Raw genomic sequence first — 23,026 nt, forward strand, 5'->3', positions numbered from 1 at the left:
TTGTGTACCGCGCTTGCGAAATCTAGTGCGAAGGTTGTCTTAAGCGTGCTGATGTCCGGACAACAAATGATACGTTTGTCCTGTCAAATACTGCAGTTGCGTTCAACGTTACTACCCTTGCGAAATCAAGTAAAAAACCCTCTATCAAGATTTATGATGAAGCAGCCAATTAAAAGGGTTGGAAAAAAGCTGTAAGGCAAAATATTGCACATGTTCAGAAATTGTAAAGTGGTTCAGTGGTAGACGTGGTTTAGGTGCTGGTGTAGTTAATTCATTGCTGATTCATTGCATACTGTCACAAATAGATTCAATTGATCTGGAAGTATAAAGAATTTATCTGCAGGTAGTACATAGGCCAGATCATTAATAAATAGGTTGATGAGTAGTGGGTCCAGATTACTGCCCTAGCTTACCAGAGCATACCGTAGCTTATAAAAGGGCTGATCCATTGCAAGTCGTCAATTCGTACGACTTTACAACATGCCCATCATGGATTCAACCCTCATGTGGAACGTCCCCTCATACGGCTGCGTGGTTCTGAAAATAGTCTCGAAACCCTGTATAGGTCGGCATGTCCCCTGCGTAAACGTCCTACTTACGCCAAGTAGAAGAGATTTTGCCAATCAAATATAACTTTTGTCAGTTTAGGAGCTATCCTTCAGTTTCCCATTTTATCAAGTTTTGCCAAGAGTATGTTGGTCGAATGCTGCAATAATATTGGTGTATATGGCGTTCAATTGCATACATGCTACAATTGTTCAATACAATACATGTAACGGAGCCATTTGAAAGTGAGCTGCACAAGGTTTGTAACGGTGGCTCGTGTGGGGATTTTAATTGATTAAGTTGTTTAGAGGGTTTCCCTAGCCAGCTCAACTTCGGAAGCGAACAAATCAATCCCGTAAAATATATTTCAACAATAAAAATAGAAACTCGAATGATTTACCAATGGTTGGTCGGTATGCGCTCGACAATCATTTGACAATGTTGAATAGGGATTTTACGGATTGGAAATGAAGCTTACAGTGAACTGGCTAGAGAAACACTGTAATATTTTGCCGACCGCTGCTATATAGGGTTTACCAAGTCAGCTTAAAATGTAGACAACGTTATTCACCGTAGGCAATATGTTTTAGACAGCTGTCACATATTGCCTTTGCATCTATATCAATTTTCAATTCTTCCTCATGATTTTCAACATGTCACAAACTCAATTTCAACTTTCAAACTCGGTCCAACTTGTGACTTGATTAAAATAATATAAAGGAATTTAAAACTTATTGTGATACATTATTTGACAGTCGTTGAAAATCATGAGAAAGAAATGAAATTGACAGTTGTTAAAAATTATGTGAAATAACTGAAATTTTATTGTGATGATAATACAATAAATGACAGCTCGTAAGCAGTACAAAATGTTGTTCACATTGAAAATAGACGTGGAAAACCCTGTATAGTTAATGTAATGTTCTACTGTAGATCGAACTTTAGAAATTAAATTAGTTCAATTAAATCTCAAGTACATTCAACTGCACTTGTGATTTATTCAACTTGCCTATGAACATGGCAAGAATAAAATAAAAGCTGCTTCTTGTTCTAGTTTTTTTTAGTAAAACTTAACATATCAATGAAATTACCGATAAAATTAGCAATCGTTTGAATCAAGTATATGCACATAATAATGAACATTTCTCGTAAAACAAGCAACAAGCTTATAATGCACCAGAAATTATTTGCTGAAACAAAAAAACAAAAATCATATAATCGGGGACAAAAAAAGGGGCGCCTACCTTACGTCAATATGAGAATTCATAACCTTCAATAACAACGACATCGACGATTCGGAGATTTTATCGTCCTCTCGAACCCAATCATTTCCATCGGATGTTGCACTTCCCGTGGCCCATCCACATCTACTCCCTCTCACTCCCTATGATTGATGGGTTTCAGTTTATTGGGATTTGCACGGTGACAACAGACAGTGGCGGAGATCGTTGAAAATACGTGACATGGCTAAAACTCATATGGAACAGAAACAAAAACAAAAAAAAACGTTTTTTACACATCCTGAATCAGATCTTGTGAGACCATCAGCACGGACACAAATATACTAACACGTCGGAGTAGTAAGCAGGGTGGTTAGATAGAGGAGTAATTGATAAAAATATGCAGCTTCAAGAGCAAGCAAACGAAACATGCTGCAATAAAAAAAGGGTTTTCCACGGAGGGTGAAGGTCTATTCCAATATAAGCCAATTTGCGTGCAACAGGCAAACGACAGAGCGAGGAAAAATTAGCACAACCGCAACAATTGGCTTAATTTTTAATAGTTGCTCCTCGTCCCTTCTACTCCTCATTCCCAACCCCTCTCGCTTTCACGGTACTATAAATGGGTAATGGGGGACAGAGCACCAGGGCGTTATTACACCGGAGGGATGGTTCAGCACCCGTAACCGCGCATAAAAGATCGTAATAAAAACGAGGACGCGATTCGGGGGAAAGACACATCAAGAACAGTTTTGCCACCGTTCCGCCATTGCAACCGAATCGTTCAAATTCAATCAACGTTTGCAATGTCGTTGACTCGTGCGCAAGGTTGTAAAATTGATGCTTTAATTTACCGATGGGGTGGAGGGGACCGCCTAGCTGGCTGAGTACATATGTGTGTCAACAGATTTGCGCTATCGGAAGGTGGGCTGAGTGCCTGAGCCCTCGCTCTCACTGGCCATCCATTTTGGAGCACTGCCATTGTTGCCGTAGGAAAAACGGGAAGGAAAGAAATTATTTTCCAATTTCAGCTAAAATCAACCATCCGCGTGCAGGTCGTGATTCCCAGCCGCTGGATAATACGGAAACATACAAAAAAATCGCACACAAACACACACGAGAGCGCAATTCAATTCTGGTCATAACTGGCTAAAGACTTGTCATTACCACACTATCTGCGTGCGTCTAATTTATAATTAAAGTAGTAAAGCTTCGAAAGTAAACGGGCCGGGCCGGGAGGATGTCGTCGAAGGGTTGGTGCGCAATCCGCTGCATGAACGAGGTCTAACAAGGGCGGGTGCGGAGGGTCCCGTGAAAGCAGTGGAATTGATTGGTACACATAGTTAGTTTGTTTTGTTTTGTTTTGTCCTTTTTTTATAACGATCTTGTTTTTGTGTGTTTTTGTATTCAAGATTAGTTCGCTCCCGTTCACCCACGGTCGGCACCGGCGTAGTCGCGTCTCGCTCTCGGACGCAGCACACACCTGTACCCAGCTTCCGAAACGCATAAACCCCGTGTAAGCTAGTTTCGTTGGCGAAGGGAAATCCACGCTTTGCATGTCATCTATCATTTAGACCATTCCTCTCCCTCTCTCTCTCTCCCTCTCTCTGTCTCTGTCTCTCTCTCTCTCTCGCTCTATTTCACTCACTCCTTTAACGTACTGCGTGCTACCTCCACATTATTCAAGATTTATCATGTACTTTAGACGTGTATAATGTCCATTTCGTAGGATAACATCGTCTCCCTGCCATTTTGTCCGGACATGATGCCGAAGAAACAATGCGTTAATAAAGCGTTATTGATGCGCGAGGAAAGGCACGTGTGAAGCAGTAACAAAGTATGGTTGCAGGGATGGTTTGTGGCAGGTGTCTGGTGAACGGTGGAGCGGCAGGGAGGAGGGTGCGATTATTTCGCATGTTATGTAATATAGCACGAATTTCCCACCGGTCGTACACAGCACACGACACGTTCAAACGATGACGCTCCGGAACAGTGTTTAGTAGCTCACCCTCTTTCGCCCTCTTCAACCCGTATCGCCCACCATTTCCCAATTTCCGTCGCACTCCCGCCGGGAAGGGCTGGAAACGGGATTGGCAACAGGAATAAAAAAAATCGTTCCTCCTCGTCTCCTTATGGCTCAACGAAGACAGACTCTCATCGCAACAGAATCTTACACTCTCGCTCTCTCGTAACATACTTTTTTCCTCGTACGTTAGTGCGTGCCATTTAATACGATTGAGAGGAGTAACGCGAGAGTGAGAGAAGATTGTTCACCGTATACGATCTGCAGACTACAGTGTGTCGTGATAAGCGCCTCCTCCCTTTACGGCTGTATTGGGCCGCCTGATGTACTACATCGCGACTACATCTCTCATTAACGGGCTGCTAGAGAAAATTTCGCTCCAAAACGCGCTCCATCGGCTCCTGCTTGGTGTGTGTATACGTGTGCCACATGTGGATCACCTTTGCACACTGATGAGCGCTCACGTCATACACTCGCACGCCCGTCCGCGTTCTGTCACTCGAGCACGTTCGGAGAGCGAGAGACTACAGACAGGACACCTCTGTATGTGTGCGGGGCTACGTTCGCTTTTGATGAAAATAAATGAAAACCACCAACTGAGCGCCCCGTGCACTCGGTAACGTGGGTCCGGATCGAAGCGCAGCGAAATTTGCACAGTCGAAAGCACAGGGCGCACCAGAGGTTCGGTAGGTCCAGTGTGTGTGTCTACAGCCCGGTGGTTGCCAGCGCAGCAAAGGGTGCAGTGTGTGTGCGTGCGTGCGTGCAAGCGTGGGTGTTTTTTTGTGTTAGCTTTGTCCATCTAATCAATTGCCGAGCCTGCAAAAGCGGGCAGACGCGCAAGAACGTGCAAACCTCTCGGGGCTGGCCAGGGCAGAGAGCCAGCAAATACCATTAAAAACGAAGAATAAAATTGGTAGAGTGAAGCGGCGCACCCGGTAACTGCAGGTGTGCCTCCGCCCAAAATCCCGGCCGTACCCACAATACCCGTTCGTTCCATTCGCTCAGACGGGATGGGCAGGCTCTAGCTGTAAAAAAAAACTGCTCGTGATCCCGGTCATCCACTAGTGCATGTCCCCCCGGACTCCTGAATGTTTGCTGTTATGTTTTGTACCGTTGTACGCCGCCTCACTCGTTCCGTTGTTGCGTCTGCACCTGGACAATTCAAGCAAACTCAACCACCTCTATCTATCAACGCAAAAACGCATCTCAAACGGGCACGGCGTGGCAGCAACTCCTAAACGAGTAACCCGGGCGTAAGTATCTGTGTGGGCGGTGCTGCAGAAGGCACAGCATCTGCTATGCACTGTAACCTTTTACCAAAACCCCATAGAAGAGCATATATGTATTTGTGAATGTGTACAAGCGTGTGTGGGGGGCTAGTCCAGACTTTCGAACAACCTTTCTGATGTCAATTTAAGCTGTAGGGTCTGAGCACGAGGCGTTCTGAGCGCAGGATCTACCGTGCAATACGATTTGTTTGATGTACTATAGGAAGAAAACACACACACACACGCGCAGACATTTGAGGTGTTTCTCCTCGTTTTAAAACATAACAAAAAAGCACGCACGCAGACATTCAAGGGTGTATTACCTGGAGAGAAAATGTATCTTAAAATGATAACGCCAACAAATCTGGCGTTGCTGATGTTTCTCAGCAGCTTGTATCTCTCCATTGCTCTTTGTGTACATTATTCCTCATAAAAAATTTCTTAAAAATACAGTATTAAAAAGAGAGATGAAAAAATATGAGAGAGCGAGAAAGAGCAAGAGCGAAAAAAGAGAAAGAGAGAAAGAGAATAGGCCAGTCTAATTTCTCTCTTCTTTTCTTGCTATCAGAATCATGTTCCAGAGTAGAGCTTAAGGTGTGCACCTAATGAGAATGATTTATCTGTAACATCTTCATGGGGCTCTCTTTTATGTCTAACACAAACTCAAAGTTTCAATATATTTCAGATTAGGAACCGAAATGTTGTAAGACAAATCCGTATCGAGATCATTAGGACTTAATAGATCAATTATCCATCCAACCAAAGATCTTAATAGATCCATTTTCCAGTAAACGCGATACTGAGAGTTTCTGGTGTAACGGCTTACTACACTGTGAAGCACGGACCAGCAGTGTCCTGAGTGTTGCTGGTGGACGCCATTAGTAATAGGCACAAACAATAAAACAACCTATCTCCCACCCACCCCCTCTCCCTCCACGCTATGTTTTCATTGTTTACCACCAAACAGCATGAGCACTCACGAGCATTACCGTTCTGGGTGAGTGACTGGGGAACACACTTGCAGACTGTATAAAGCAAGAGCATAATCGTTAGCGTGAGATAGGGTTTTATCGGGTAATAACTGATATCACTCTTTTAGGAGCGCTTCGCGTTACATCAACAGTGTACTATAAAGATGTACTGATCGATGCTACTGTAAGTGAGAACCTTTATTCTAGCCTTGGTCTGGAAGATGTAGAGTAATGAAGTAATGATTAACCAAAAAGGGTCGTTTATTATGATATAGCCAACACGGATGCCTCAGACCCACCTGTACGACATCTGAAGGAGTTTCAGGTGCTAAGAAACCATTATGAATATAGAATCGATGTTGAATATGTCACAATCTCACTATTGAAGCCGTAAACGTTTACGCTTTTATTTTACAAAAATTTGAGAGCAAGTCAACGAACTGCCCCTGTTCAATAAATCTAATTAATAATATATAAGTTAGTAAACGGTTATGGCTTAGTTTTACTAAGGCTAAGTAGAACTGAATAATAGATCCACAAGTAGCGATTTAAATAACCTTTCTTTCTTTCTTTCATGAATCCTTGCAGGCGAGTGAATCCAACCAATGTGTGTTAAGCAGTCAGATAAGGAGACACCGGTTACACCCTCGCCAAATGCGTACACCGTCATTCGATTGCAAATGAAGACAAATGGAAAATAGAATCAAACTAACAAAAAGCAACAAACCTGCAAAAACCAACAAGCATAACCGAAAAACACCATTATAAAACATTAAACCGTAACGTTTCAATTTGATGAGCATTATTAATATCTACAGAGTCGTGTGACAGGCCCCGGCAGCAACAAACTGACAAAAATGATAACGGAAAAGCAAATAAAATTTACTAGAAAATAAACGACATGCAAATAATCGTATACACCTAATATAACAAATCAAACAGATAAATGGCATGAAGAGCTAAAGTAATTTAGCGAACCAAAAGCAAACAAAAACAAAAAAAACCAACAAACAAAAGCAAAATCTTAATTACACAAGGGAAAATAAAGCAAATAAGAAGACACTCGTAAAGCAAATAATTATTTCAGGAAAACAGGTACTAGCGCAACACAGTGGCTAAAACATGGGCGCTTAAATACAAACATACCTAGACATATATTTCGTGAAAATATTGGAGGCAGGGTGTTACACCAAGGCCAAGAGTAGCATCGCGGAAGGAGGAGAAGCGCCTCAAATCGTATCGCAACAAAACTACAAGCAGAAAAGCAATAATCCTAACAAATAGCAACCAGTACAGGTTTATCAAATGACTCACCTATTTTCGTGTCGCAAAAACCTTTAAAGTAAACGTATACTCCTGCCACCACTCCCTCTTGTAATACCATTCCTCATCGTGGTGACGGTGAGCATTTTTCACATTGGATCGTGTTTGCAAACAGCCCAGTTCAAATATATTATCACGACGATACTAAGAAGAGTGAGAGACTCTGAGTGTGTGTAAAAGAGAAAGAGAGACAGTGAGTGAGAGAAAGAGAGAGAGAGAGATAGAGAGAGAGAGAGAGAGAGTGAAAGAGAAAAAAAAGTGACAGTTGATTTATCGACTACCTGTCAATCCGGTACCGAGTAGTGCGAGATTCAGTAGTGTTGCTGTTTAGTGTACCGTCTACCTACTAAGGCTCTTAATGTGCCGTACGTTTGGGTTTGTGTGTTTATAAAGTGCCATCGGTAGCTGCTTTGGAACAATGAGCGGTGAGCAAGTGTGACGCTTGCAATGCAATAATCGCAACCCGAACTAACCTCATCAAACGGTTGTAAAACCGATGGCTACCGCTTCCAAAGCATATATTGCTTCGTGCCAATGCGTAGGAGCTGTTGGTCCATGTGCGCGTTCAAGCGATCGCAGTTAGTGTCTATGCGGTGCGCGGGTTCGTGTATTCGATCGCGTCCGGTGTCGTGTGCGCGATGAGGATTGCAGCAGCCGGACAAGCGGCTAGCAAGTGTGCGCAGTGCGGTGGCAGGTAGTGCCTAGTACGATCGATCGCATTGCCGATCGATACTAGCACACGCGACGCACACAAAATACGATCAAGGAATGACGCGAAGTTCGGTGGTTTGTGCGTGAGTGAGTGTGTGTGTCTATGTATGTTCAAGATAGTCACTCTTTCACACTAGGTCGCAATCAAAACTCCACTCATTCAGCTCACTATTCGACTGCGCGATAGACAACCACGAGAGGGCGACAGAGCCCAAATATATACACCAAGCAAACATTCTCAGCAACCAACCAGTACCTAGACATATAGAAAGAGACAGAGTGCGAGAGAGAGAGTGAAAAAGGGAACATAAAACAAACAGTTAATATCCACACTTGAGTGAAAGCCTTTCTGACGTATATGTACGTGTATAAGTACGTGTGAATATATGTACAGTTTCGTTTGCATTCAAAAGTGTCGTGGTAAATTGCACTTCGGATCCTAACCCCCGCAAACATCCGTTGAGTCTAGTGTGCGCATACACACCTGTAAACAGTGAAAGTTTTCCGAGCCCAACGGGGTGCTGTGTTTCAACGTGCGAACTATACGTGCTGTAGGGCGTGAGTAGAAGTGTGGGGTTCGGTGATCGTTCCATCGTCTGACACGGGAAGCAACACACCCAGAGAGTGTCGCGGAAAAATGTCGCTTGAAGATTTGTGGTTTCACCGGTACCTGCCGCTTAGTCGGTGCGCGTCAACAACCGGACTGAGGAACATTTCCCGGCGGCCGTCGTCAACGTCGTGGTTACTGCTGATCACACTAATTCTGATCAGCGCCCCTGGAAGACTACAGTCATCAGCAGCAGACGATCGGGGACTTCACAAACGAGGTAAGTGTCAGATTGATGTAGATCTTTGTGTAAGACAGGAGTTGTTATAGAGCAGTGATTCCGAAAGTGGCCCTTAGCGTACACCAAGAGCTGATGAGCAGTGGGCAAAAGGAATGAAATCACTATGCAAATAGAGCTAAATTCCGGTATGAATATCAGTTTAAGGAAGGGTATTGGTTCGAGGACCAATATGAGTTCACAATCAGTTTCACGACCAGTATGGGTTCAGCTTCAGTTTTTCCACTGTTATAGATTCGTGACTGATACCAAGATTGGGAGTTTGGCTAACCCCTTCCCTATCCATCATTATACTGCTTAAAGCTAATAAACCAGACCGCAACTTAAGGGGCAATAGCATCAATTAAAACAGAGAACAGAGATAGCTCTCACTGGTTGAAAACGTTTGGGAACTACTGCTATAGATAGTTTCGTCCATTATTGGAACATATCAGTCAGTATCCAGAGGGGATTCGAACAATGTCTGGTCTTTACAGCGGCCCGGAACATGTACCATTACACTATTTGATCATCCATATAGATTACTGTTTCCAAGCCATTTCGTTTAGGTATGCAATATGCAACTTACGAGGTATGGTATAACACTAACATAGAGGACATTGGCATTATTGATTCGCAAGGTTTTTGTTAAATAGATTCGCTCAATAAGCCATTGCCGAATAAGCCAATATGATATTTGTTAGGACTTCATCTAGATCGAGTTCTTAAAATAATTCTTCACTAAATTTGATACAGTTTATATACTTTCTGGGAATTATGGAACCTACCTTTTGTTGACCAACACTTGCGGTCGAATCAAGGTCTTGCGTTGAACCAATTTGCATTCACAGTTCAGCTTCCTCCATGGCACTCACCACCGACAATGTTGCTGGTACGCATTGCAGCCCGATGCTGAATTTCAAATACCACGTAAACTGATATAACATTCATCTCGAACTGTATAATTAAACGAACTATTCTTAGATAAAAGCATCATTTTTGCCTCGTCCTACAGATAAACTACTATTCCAACCTCATTTGAATTCTCCTTCGTGTAATCATACAAATCCTGTTCCACCCCTGTTGCATCGGAGTTCGGCGGATGCTCTGGAACTCGAGCTCAAAATATGATTTACTGTTTTCCAAATTCCTTGAATTTGTGGTGAAATATAATATTTTGCATCCATTTGTTTGCTGGAAAGCTTTATCCCGACTCCCGAATCAGGGATGTTGTGTTAAAGGGCAAAGGTTTTCGTTGGTAGACCGGCGAATTATTCCTCATATTACTGTGCGCAATTCCTCGATAGTGCAGTACAAACCAGATCGGTTTGGAAAACTTTTCTTGTAGCACAGGGAGTGGGGGCCTAGCTCAGCTTGGCAATGGAATTGCTGCTGCTTGAAAGGATTCACAGACTTGAGACATTGAGTTGAGTCTTTTTTCACCGGTTCGAATTGTTCATGCTAAACCAACGTTGCGAATTAATCTACCGACGGACCTTGAAACGTGCTATGTTTCTTGAGGAAAAGGTAAAGCGTTACCGGAGTTGGGTATGAAGGAGTAATGTAACTGGAAATATTTCAATAGGATGGTGGTCTTTATCGTTCCCGCAATCCTAGATCGGAAACTAAGTCTGGCAAGCAAACACGTCCCGTGCGCGGAGGCACTCTAAACAGTGAGCATACAAAACAAAAATCGGTCGAACCTTTTTAACCCTAACCTCATAAAACGAACCGGTGCGTCTCTGTGAGCGCCAGCAATCGAAAAACGTGATGAAAAATGGGTAACATCCCATCTGTATGGGCCGCACCACTTTGAGTCTTTTTTGCATTTCCGGCCTACTGTTAATGTGATCTCATCCTAAAACTTTTACCGTGCCTCCTACCGCAAGGTTGTATTTGGGACTCCATTAGCAGCGTTAGGGGCGTTTTTTTCGTCCCGTTTTATTTTTATATGCCAACATAAATAACAAACCAAAATGGAGAGATCAGGGGTCAGTAGCGTTGGTTCGTAATGTAAGATTGGTTGTCGGCCCGCCACGCAATAAGCGCCGAATGTGCTGTGTAACACGCGATGTCATAGTGGCATCTGTACCCCAAATTAAAAAAAAGCGAAGCGCGAAAATTGAACAAAACATGCTTTCCCAGCGCGAGCGTCTTTCAACTTCAACAAACATGTTTTTTTAAGGTACGTTTACATATTGGCTTCTTCAAGGGAAGTTGATTGGCAAACGTAGAATCCCTGTCCATCGGATAGCCGTCCGCATGTTTTTCGTGCGTGTGCCCCAACCAGCGGGCGTGAATATCGACAAGCACCGCTCCGGGGTTCTGACACTCATCACTCAACAGCAACCGTTCGTACGAACTATTTTCCCTCTCTTGAGTCGAGCGCTCTCGCTACCCTCTTTCCGCTTTTTACCCTCGCTTTCCATTATTCCGAGCATGCGGTCTGATATTGGCAAGGTGAGATTGATTTGGTACAAAATTCCGGCACTCCGGTGAGCGACCGATACGGCGCGGTACACGTGGAATAATGGGTGATGACTCTCGTCTCATTTACATCGGCACGAGAAATTTTCGGCCAGATCCAAACATACAAACGAACTCTCTCATGTACACACACATGACAAGGGCGAATCGAGGCGCTTGCGCATATAAAGAAGATGGAATTTTTCACAGTGATTGACACTACTGTCCAGCGTCCTAACTGTATCCGCTTTTCTTCCTGGCACAGGTGACACGACGATGATTTTAGTTGTATGCACTTTGTCGATTTTCATCTTGGCAGCAATTTGTTAACTATAAATTGTTTGTTCTTTACGAAAAAAATCGAGTTTTCCATCGCCTCTCGCACTCCACATAATTTAAAGCGGAGTGTGCGTAAAAGTGGGAGAGAGAGAAAGAGATAGAGAGAGAGAGAGTTAGAGAGAAAGAAATAGAAAAAGAGAAGATCGAGAGAAAGTTAATGTAATTTCTCGTGCTAAATATATCACTCACACAACCAAACACAAATGGAGTGTCACGAGCGAATAACCTGCCCGTGTTAGTAGGTCAGTGAGATGAACGCACAGCCAGCCAGGGAACCAGCCAGCCAGCTCAGTCGCGTTTTGACCGACTGGCCCCGGAAATCACCTTTCCCTCTCATTGAACCGCTCATCTCTCTCTTTCTGTTTCTGTTTCGCTTAAAAGACACGCACCTAGCACACTGTCTCCCAACCAATCGTTCCGTGACCTTTCTGGCGCGTTTCGGGATTGCCCTTCTATTAAGACACACGAACTCCAACTAGAGCTGCAGCAGGATGAATCTGACGGTTACTAGTGATAGTTGTGTGTATTTTTTTCATATTATCATACATATTTTTATTTTGCTGTACACAAGCCTTCCACCGCCTCATTTTAGGATGGATGTAGTGACTACCTTTTACTATTGTTATCGTACCCAGGGTTTCCAGCTGGTGCCATTTGCTCTCAAGCACGGTTTTTTTTTATCGTGTCAAGTTGTAGGACAAAAAAGATATATTAAGATCAGATTTTATACACTTGTATTTAATTTGTTTGTTTAAGTAAACGCTTCATTCTAAATCTATGCCGATTATCTTACCTCTCTCTTTTATACACAATCGGTGTATCTCTTGGTTTCTGTAATTATTTCTCTCTCGCTTTTGAATTTATATCCATCTCTCTCTTTCTCTCTATCATACCCACACATACGATGATAAGGTTCGTCGTTATCCTTATACACGCACGAACACGTGCACATTCCCGAACACATACGCAAGCACGTCATACACCAGCTTCTTGGAATTAAATACCTCTCCACCGGGTTTCCATCACTGCCATCCCAAGCATCCTACCAACACCGCCATCACCAAACTGTTAGGCAACATCTCGTTTCAGCTTAATGATTTGTGTGTCGAAAATTCGTCATAAAACGTATACCTAGCACATTTGTGTGTTTAGTATATGTATTATCAATGTCAATTGCGTGGCTTTATATGTCAATGTGCGTGTGCCTATATTTTGTTTCTATTTGTGTTCATTTGATCTTAATATTGTTCTTGCATGGAAGGATTTTTAGGGTACGAACACCGCACGCGCTGCAGCCAGAGGAGGAACACGGTGTGTAAAGAAAGCCAAATAAGGCGACGCTATTTAATGGGTGGGTGCGCCTGGTCGCTGTAGCCAGAAATGGTGGTGTCCTCACATACACACATACACACGGTCCGTCACTAGTCACTGTGAAATGAGATTGAAACCATGATGCCAAAAGTTTTTTTTGTCTTTCCTACCAGATACACCTCAGAACGAAATAATGAAAATAAAAAAAAAGCATCAAAAACTACAACAGCACTACTTTCCCTAAAACCCAACCCAAAATGTTGAAGGGTGTAGGGTAAACCCGCAGCAAAAGCCACCAAACAATTTGCTAACGTTTGGCGGGCATGAAAGGAGCGAGCTGACGGAGGGAGTGAGCGGGATGGAGAAAGTAGTAACGGTGGAAAATATCACGAAACCATTTACATGTGCCTGCTCCTTCCTGCCGTCTCCTGCAACTGTTGCCATGACGCTAGTGCACGGTGGTCCTGAGGCATATATTGGACTGCACATTGAAATGAATGTTTGAAAATTGGAAAGCAGAGACCATGTTCATACATTAAGTTTACGTATACACCGATTTTAATTGTAAATTCGTTTTACAGGTGATTTTATTTAAAAACTTGTAATCTTTCATTTTTATACTACAAAAACAAACATTTTTCAATGAATTCTGGAGTTTGGTTATATCTGTTTAAAGTATAAATATTGCTTCTTTTTTTATAAATACAAACAACTACACAATTACAATTTACAATTTTACTGGAAACTTTCTACGTCCACCTATCAGCCTTAGCGTGAACCACTGTACCACTGTGGAGCACCCGGGCCTGGGTGGGCGGCATTAAATGTGACGGCAAGCCACAAATACGCTTGAAAGTTTGTGTGCTGTTTGTGCTCGAGGTTGGTGGAACCTGTTTTGGGAACTTTTACTGAAAAATGCAGAAAATGTTAATTTTTTTCGTTGTGCGCTCTATCGGGTTTCTCAAAAAAAAAAAAAAAAAATCTAGAAAAAAGAGCGATAAAAAAGGAAAATAAAGCCAGCACAGCAAAACCATACCACCGACATGGAAACGGTGTTTTGTGCAATGCGTTTGGTTGATATTATGCAAATATTGATAAAGTTGCAGCAATTTTTCACTACTCTGCATTCTGCAGCGATGGAGTGTTTTTGTTTTGTTTTTCTTCCTCTGCTAGTTGCTTAAATTCTTTCTGTTTTCTGTATTTTTTTGAATTATTATCAGTTTTAAATTATTCACTCGTTTTACGTGTGGTTCTTTTTGCTCCTTTTTTGCAAATGCCTTTTCCGTTCTATTTTATATGGCTTGCTGTATAGAGTTGATACATTGAGATCATTTAGTGTAATTTATTTTATTTTTTCCCTTTCTTCGTACGTTTACACATCTGTTTTTTTTTTAATTTGTTTCTCCTATCTCGTTACCCTTCCTGCGTTTAGGTTGATTATATCTCTTTCGGTTTTTTTTCTTTTATTCTATCTTCTAAACCATTTTGTACGAGTTTCAGTTCACGTTAAGCTTATCTCTCTTAATTTGCATTACGTGTCGCTTAAATACTCTTAAACCTGAATATTTAAACTTACTTTTCAGCGCCCCAATCCGGTTAATACGTTTCATTGAACGTCATAAATATCGTAACCTTCTGAGCCTGGTGCTGTAACGGAGAGCAGGTCTGTGCATTAAAGATTGTTCGCAAACGATAAACTTTCCAGCGTTACCCCCCAGTACCTTTTACCTTTTACTCCGAATTGGGGCCCATGTGTGGCCGTGTATCGCAACCGTGCAGGTATGGCAAATATGTATATTTAAAGAAATAATAATTCTTGATGAGCATTTCAGCCAACCGAAAAGTCTAATGTGGTTCTTTCGCACCCTCCAATTCTTGCATATCACATTCCATGCCTCGCCCCAGGGCACATTGCTGGAGAGCGATTTTATTTTTCACACCCGTTACAGCCCACCTTTAACGAACCAGTCTCCCTCCCATCAAACCCCTCTCCCCATCAATTATCCACACTTGAGCATCCGTTTTGAGCATCCACAGCTTTGAGCATCAGCTAAATTTTCCAATTTTGCGTTTTCCAATCTTTCCACGTGTGTGCAGTTCGCTAGAAAATTGGGTTTTTGGTTAAGAGCACTCTCGCGGGGCCCATATGGTGATCTCAAAACGGTACTCCATCAAAACATCGTCAACCTCGTTTGCCTTGTTAAACGATTCCAAATACGATCAAAACCTTCCGGTGGTGGTGCTATCCGTCCGTCTGCCCACCCTCTGTGCACGTTCTGTCGCCTTTACGTCTACTTCCCCCACCCACCCCTGCTCTCTGTCTCTCTCGCTCTCTTTCTCTCTTTCTCTTCTGTCGTACGCTTCTCTTTTCCTGTTTTTCACAGTGGTTACTTCTAGTCTGCGCTCTGCTCGATGGGTGCCCTGCTTTCATCCCATCCTTGGCAACGGTTGCGACGTTCTGCCCTTCGATCTGTTCACGCTGATGACGAAACATGGAAACCGATTCCACAACCTTTTGCCCATTACACATACAAACAAACACATCCACCCCGCATTAACATCCATCTCGACGCGCGTGAGAGGCTAAAAAACGGGAACGAAATTTCGCTCGAGCAGTTTTTATTTATGAGCAATTTTCTATTAATTTGTCAACTCGCTGTTGCGCACTAGCAGCAACTCCGCTATGGCTGTGTGTACGTGCGTGCCTGCGTATGTGCGTCCGTCAGAACGATGATGTGTGTGTGCGTTCGTGTTCGTGTTCGGTTATATGTGTGCGCATCAGGTACCCAAATAGAATTCGCATGCTGCCTCCAAACCGACAGCGAAAGGGAAAGGAAACTTTTTTTTCCCCCAAAAACGAGTTTTTGAGCCGTCGAGAAAAAGGCGAGCGAGCGAGCGAGCAAGCAAGCGTTGGAGAGAAGCGAATAAATGAAACAAAAACAAAAAAAAACATACACACACACGCACGCAAATTTATACTCTGATTGAAAACACATAAAAATAACACGCGCGTTCGGTGTAGGTGTTTTGCTCCGGATGTAGGTTTGGTACCGTGTATTTCTCGAATTTGGTTAGCTTGAAATAACACATTAATTGTTTGTCATCAATATATTGACCAATAGGGGGGAGGGGGGCAATGTAGCCAGTGGATTTGAAAATTGTAATAGAAAGCCTCTAACGCGCTCGAGACGAAAGAGAAAAGCTGATGCCGAGGTTTTCTTTGTGATAAATAATAGCTCACTCAGATTATAATTTATAAATGATTATATATTTTGTTCTAGTTTTTGGACAGTACAGTAAATTAAGAAACGTTTTGCATACCTTAAGGCGGTGGCTGTATTTTTTATAGTAAGTGTTTATACATAGAAGAAATTCATTCGAAGAGTTTTCCGAAATAAAAGGTTCACTTGTTTTTATAAAGACTATACCATTTAGACATGTGTTACTTGTTTACGGCCATGGTGTTTCCAACTAACAAAAATGTAACATATTTTCGTTATCTCGTCTCAAGTAAAAGTAGTATCTATCATTTTATTCTCGTGATTCGTCATTGTTTGGTATTGAGTTTTTTTTAATCCTACAAGAATATCTGAAAGTGAGTTTTTTTTGTAAACATCACAATAATTCATCAACATTCATACGCGAATTGGTCATTCTTTACTATTATTTTCTCAACCATTACATAAATCGTCAAACAATCAATTAAATTTATACTCAAAGGCAGGCTATTTTAGAGCCTAATTATGATTGTGCCATTGTATGCCTCTTCTAGCTCAATATACACAGTACAGCTTCAAAAGTATTCAACTATACCCGTAGTTGATAAACTTGTCAATACATTCCAGTTTTTAATCGCAGACAACTCTATTGAGCTACACGCATGAAATTGTTGTGTGCATTTAATAAATTAAGGAATAATTTAGCATTTTTTAAATTACAAAGTGAAACATATAAATTTAATAATAATAGTAATAATAATAATAATAATAATAATAATAATAATAATAATAATAATAATAATAATAGTAATAATAATAATAATAATAATAATAATAATAATAATAATAATAATAATAATAATAATAATAATAATAATAATAATAATAATAATAATAATAATAATAATAATAATAATAATAATAATAATAATAATAACAATAATAATAATAATAATAATAATAATAATAATAATAGTAATAATAATAATAATAATAGTAATAATAATAATAATAATAATAATAATAATAATAATAATAATAATAATAATAATAATAATAATAATAATAATAATAATAATAATAATAATAATAATAATAATAATAATAATAATAATAATAATAATAATAATAATAATAATAATAATAATAATAATAATAATAATAATAATAATAATAATAATAATAATAATAATAATAATAATAATAATAATAATAATAATAATAATAATAATAATAATAATAATAATAATAACAATAATAAGAAACATAAAAATAAAATAATAATAATAATAACAATAATAATAAAAATAAAAAATTATAATGATAACAATACTTTAACGTGATGAATGTTGTTTAGCTACCTCGTTTCATCCTCGATCATTGAGCTATACAAGTCTGTACTTTTGAGACACAATACTTACAGTATTTCTATTGCTTTATTGCAGGGGTCTCCAAACTTTTCAGTTCGCGGGCCGCATTGCTTCATAAATAATTTTGTTGAGGGTCATTTTGACATTACCTTTAGAATGAATGAAAGTTCAAATCTTGTGTTTATAACAAAATACTAGCTATACTTGTACAGCTTCGTGTTACTAAAGCTTGATTTTTGTCTCAGAAAAGTAAAAAATACAATTTTATTTGAAAAAGTCAAAATAACGTAATATTTATTTTAACTCTGGCAAAGTCATCGTGGGCCGCATTATAAGCTCTTGAGGGCCGCATGCGGTCCGCGAACCGTAGTTTGGAGACCCCTGCTTTATTGGTTAGATCGCTTAATTTTTTGACCTCGTTTCACGATGTAATCATCGTATCCTGTAGATCAGGTATGTTAATCTGGTGGCCCACGTCGATTTTGAATGCGGTCTTCGAGAATATTTTGAGAATTGCTTAAAGCACCGCAAACCAACAAATCTGTAATGACTATTTGTCGAAGTTATTAAATTTTCCAGATACAAGCAATCATTTTGCCACTATATTTTAGTGAGTGTATGCAACCTATACAGAACAACCGAGAACCTTAAGAAACATTAAATCGAATGTAAACTCAGTCGCATTAGATTTCGATTAAATCCTGGATATTTGCAACAAATTGTGTAGACTCGATTCCACATTGTATATGGAAAACCTAGAAAGGAAATAGGAATGCAAATATATACATACACACCCTTTGGAAACTTCGCAACAACTAGTGATGGATTGTCGGAATCGCATCCACGGTTCAAAACCATTTTTGATTTTTGCTATTCCGACTCCAATTCCGGCCAAATTAAACCAACAGTTCCGCTCGGTGACGTCCGAAGCCGCTGGAGCCATTCGGAACCGTTGGAGTCGTCGGTTGTCGCATGGAGCGGTTAGTCTGTAACCAGAACTGGATCCGGTCGGTCCCACCGATTTTGACGATCTCAACGCCTCCGACTATTGGCTCCGGATTGCTCCGAACGGCTTTGCATGGGTCCGGCCTTAGAATGTAACATCTTTGATTTTGATTGGAGCTACTTTTTATTTTGTCGTAATCACACCACCATTAAAATCAGTTAAAATCCTATATGTAAGACTCATCATGTACTCATGTACATTATACAATTTTTTTTCTCACATAAAACAAAAACAAAAAAGTACATTGAAAAATAACAAAATGTCTATTTGTTTAACAATACTGATCTGAAGCAGTATTTAATACAATTGGGGTTTATTTTTTATTATCAACTTTGCGGCCCGCGAATCACTGAAAATTTTTACTTGCGGCACTCTGATGAAATGAGTTTGACACAACTGCCGTAGATATTTTGTTCGATCTCACGATTTATTGGTATCGTCCGATAGGACATCAATACAATTCAGTCAAACTATTTTGGAAATCGCCCAAACAATCGTAGGAATAAAAAAAATATTATCGTAGGAATTGGCATTATTATGCAATCTGACCAATTGAACGGTCCCGTACAGTTCGCAATACGCATGAATTAAGAACATGCCCATCAATGGCTCAAGCTCCGCATGGATCGTGCCCCCCATATGAAGGACTCCTGCTATAGGTTATTACTAAGTCACTGATAGCCAGACTCATTTAGTTGTACAATCAGTTTTTTTTTGTTCAGGAGGAACGTTCCGAAAAGGCCGTATTGCTCACAATCAGACTTTGACCGAATTAGGAAAAGAGAACTCTTAAACAGACAATAGCTACTGAAATAAAACCAATTAATGAGCAGAGATCTTTATTTCGTTCTACTTCGCTAAAAGATGTTTTGATGTGGAACTAACCACTTCACTAACATATTATTTTTGTTACTTAAAATCGTAAGGTTTTTGGTGTTTGGTATTAGGAATGGTGCAGGATCTTACAATAATATGAAGTGTTAAACGTAACCTGCATTTATTATCTTGCATTGAGTGTATCGATATGTTGTATTAACAGATCTGAAAGTTGTTCTCACGCGAGCTAATAACTTCCATGAATCCGCTCCGGGTGATAAATTGGATAACAGCCATATGTTATTTTATTACATTTACTGTTTAGCAGCATCCAGAACTTTTACAAAGCAAGGTTAAATAAAATGGCAGCAATCAAGCTTAGGTACTGCTATAATTTCGGTACCGCCTGCGATCGCTGCCTGCTACGCTGGCCCCTCTAAATTCCGGTAAAATGCTGGAAATTTAAGCTGGAAACGCACGGTGATTGAAATTAAATCCAGTAAGAGATAAAAGCAGAGACAGTGTCGATTCATTAGTAAATAGTAATTCCACTTAAGAACGCTGGCAAGCGATAACGGGTACACGTGTGTGATTATATATCCGAAAGGGAGGAGAGAAATAGAGAGAGAGAAAGAGAGAGAGAGAGAGAGAGAGAGAGAGAGAGAACGAGAATGCGAGAAAGCTGTGCGATCGAATGAGGCATTGAGATAATTACGTGTTAATTAGTTTTCGCATAAACTATTCATTTTTTTGTTGTTGCATGCTTCGCCCTTTGCTAGCCCTGCATACCTTCGATGCAATCAAAACCAAATCAAATCGTAATCAGCGAGCAGAGTAGGGTAGCACACACAAAAAAACGACAGCTTCATAAAGCCACACGCTTACTTGTGTGCGCTGTTTAATAAGCACTACACCGTTACTGCATCAAAAGAGGAAAGGGGTACGGTATCGTGCAAAACAACCCTCTCGCAACTACAAACGAACACACACAGCATTCTGTGGTCTGTTTCATCTTCAGGAAAATGCCGGCCCGATATCAAACCTCGAGTGGGGGTTTTGTTTTTTTTTTTTTTGTGAGCACAGAGGGCGACGGTTTTGTAACTTCAGGCTGCACGGCCACCGTTTCGAATGCAGGGAACGCGGTAAAATGCACACGCCTGAGTTGACGAGTTAATAAAGTTTCGCAGGCGGGGTTTTAGCGCTTAATGAACAAATAGTGCATCCGGTGGGAGGGAGGTGTTTTGGTAAAATTCTGTCATATTATAAGATAAACACAGCAGCTCTCCCGGTGCGCGCGTGCAAATAAACAGCTCCGTTTGGTTAGCAAAAAAGGGTAGTGAGAGGGGGTGGATGGGGGGGGGGGGGAGTTCAAGCGAATCCACCACCCTAGTGCCACACTCAATTCGGACAGTGCAGCAAGTTTGCCTCGACCGAAGAAGACAAAACCAAAACAAAATGGGCGAGAAATACAATCCACACAGTAGTGAACAAATATTTAAAACTCCCCACCCCCCCCCCCCCCACCCTTCACGGGAGGCTGGTGCAGAGCGTTTCGACGAATGAATCCTCCGAGACAAATGGTTTATTTCCCGCTGCCATCCGTAACTTCCCTGACCGCGTTTCTTGCGCGTTCCTCGCGGAATGGAGCATTTTTTTAATTCTGCTTGTGTATGTTACCTTTTCCAGAAAAACAGGAAGAGCTACTCCGGTTGCACATAAAAGTGTCTGTCGAACTGCAGCTTATCTGATGATGTACTGCAGCTTCTCATGCTGTTGTATGTGCACGTTTTTCCTTCTTACTCTTCTGCTACTGTTGCTCTCTCTCTCTATCTCTCTCTCTCCCTCTCTCTCTCTCTCTATCTCTCTCTCTCTCTCTCTCCCACTCATGTTACCGTTGTCGATCAACTGGACTCGCCTGTGTAGATCTGTACGGGGCTGTAATAAAATGGACTTTTACCGTTCCATTTCCAAGTGCACGTCAGGGTTTTCGAGAAGTGGCATTACGTTTCCGATCCGACATATATTTTTTCGTTGCTGCTGCCGCACTCAGTAGGTAAGGTGATCCTTAATCGAAAAGATCCGGGTAGTAAAACCGGGCAATAAGGTGCTTAGAAAACTAGAACCATTCAACCCACTCGGTGGTCTTGAGATGGTTCGGCGGAAACGGCGCCTTCGTCGGTCCCGTCCACCGGGACACATACACACTGTGTGGTGCAATCGGTTGGGATGGTTCAGCCTCGCGAGATTAATAAATCAGCCAAGTGATCCGAGCCACGTTACGACAGGTGCAGGACACCGTGCGATGGGGGGAAGGGGGGGGGGGCAGCGAATTCCTTAGCCTTGCTGTACGTTGTTCTCATCGGTCCCCGGGTGCAGCAAACTACGGGTAAAGTACTCGGGAACTATTAAATATTGGCGAAGCGAGGAGCTAGTTTTATTTCCTGTTGCGAGATAATAGCCTGTAGTCGCTCGTGATCTGGGAATTAGACATTTTCGTTGATTTAATTGATGCACTCATTGGTAGAGCAGTGGTCAATTCGTCACTGCTCCACATAGCTCTGGCGCGATCCCGCATTGCGTTTCGCAGCACCGGCGTATCAACGTGCGACGCGAACGCTGGGCTTGTGACAAATCGTCGCCAGGAGACTCATGCTGGAACACTACTGGCGCCCCGGACGCCATTGCGGGCTATTTGGAGAATCTGCAGTGGAATGTACCGTGTGTGTATGTGTGTGTGTGTGTGTGTGTGTGTGTGTGTGAGGGTAGATGCACCATGGAGTGCCATTGCAGCGTAAACTGGACCACAACTGCAGTCAGCTGTGATAGCGGGTCACGCAAACCGTGTGGAATTTTCGTGCGAACGTTTGCTTTATTTTTTCCAAATATTTTTCCGTGCCTTTGTTCAGGTACACGGTGTGCGGGTTACCAATTGGTTCACCTTTTGGGGCGTAACATCGGTAGTGTGAGATGATTTCTCGAACCACTTCTTCAAAGGCAATCGTAGTACGTTATTATTACATCTTTCACGGGCGGCTCTAAGGGTAGCGCAGAACGGCATAAAGCTTGAAAAATAATTTTGACCATTTTAGTATTTCTTTTTATACATAATACGCTTTCTCTGTAAACGTAATTTATGGTAAACACTATGCTAATTAGATAAAATTAACCACACAACAGCTAACAAATGTTAAGTACAGTGGAATTATTGGTCATATTTTCACGAGCATGGTAAATAACTTGATCAACACGACGGATGAAAAACAGTCGAAAAGCCATACAACATCACAACCAATAGGTACCATCATGTAGTAGCATCCTACCTCGGGACTGATCCAAAATTTGACACATCTAAATGGACTCTCCTGTGTGTAAGATGATGAAAAAATCACAAAAAAATATTGCTATGAATTCGGAATCCGTGCCGAATGATTCCTGCGCCGTTAATGCAAACGCGGTAATGGACGATTTTTTTTAAAATAAAATAATCGGTGAAATATACAACTACTGAGTCGATGGTCCCGTGGCACAGTCGTAAACTCGTACGACTTAAAATATGCCCACCAAGCGTTCAACCTTCGTATTGACAGTCCCCCTGTAGCAACTACTGACTGGCT

The 23,026-nt window shown here is 41.3% G+C and overlaps 2 protein-coding genes across 18 annotated transcripts in view; one reads left to right on the forward strand and one right to left on the reverse strand.

Moving 5' to 3' along the window:
- The window catches only part of LOC1270437 (fatty acid hydroxylase domain-containing protein 2), a 428,943-nt gene that overhangs the window by 367,783 nt on the left and 38,134 nt on the right, over positions 1-23,026 (reverse strand). The gene's annotated exons all lie outside the window — the stretch shown is intronic.
- The window catches only part of LOC1270470 (uncharacterized), a 107,811-nt gene continuing 89,104 nt past the window's right edge, over positions 4,320-23,026 (forward strand). For 8 of the 17 annotated variants that reach the window (XM_061659718.1, XM_061659796.1, XM_061659695.1 and 5 more), the window contains exons 1-2: positions 4,320-5,042; positions 6,617-8,889. In XM_061659718.1, coding sequence (XP_061515702.1) covers positions 8,700-8,889 — 190 coding nt within the window. In that variant the 5' untranslated portion in view covers positions 4,320-5,042; positions 6,617-8,699. The remainder of the gene's footprint in view (positions 5,043-6,616; positions 8,890-23,026) is intronic. The other 9 variants (XM_061659813.1, XM_061659702.1, XM_061659737.1 and 6 more) reach the window with 4 other exon arrangements.

The sequence above is a fragment of the Anopheles gambiae genome, chromosome X, assembly GCF_943734735.2.
Source record: "Anopheles gambiae chromosome X, idAnoGambNW_F1_1, whole genome shotgun sequence".
NCBI classification, from domain to species: domain Eukaryota; kingdom Metazoa; phylum Arthropoda; class Insecta; order Diptera; family Culicidae; genus Anopheles; species Anopheles gambiae.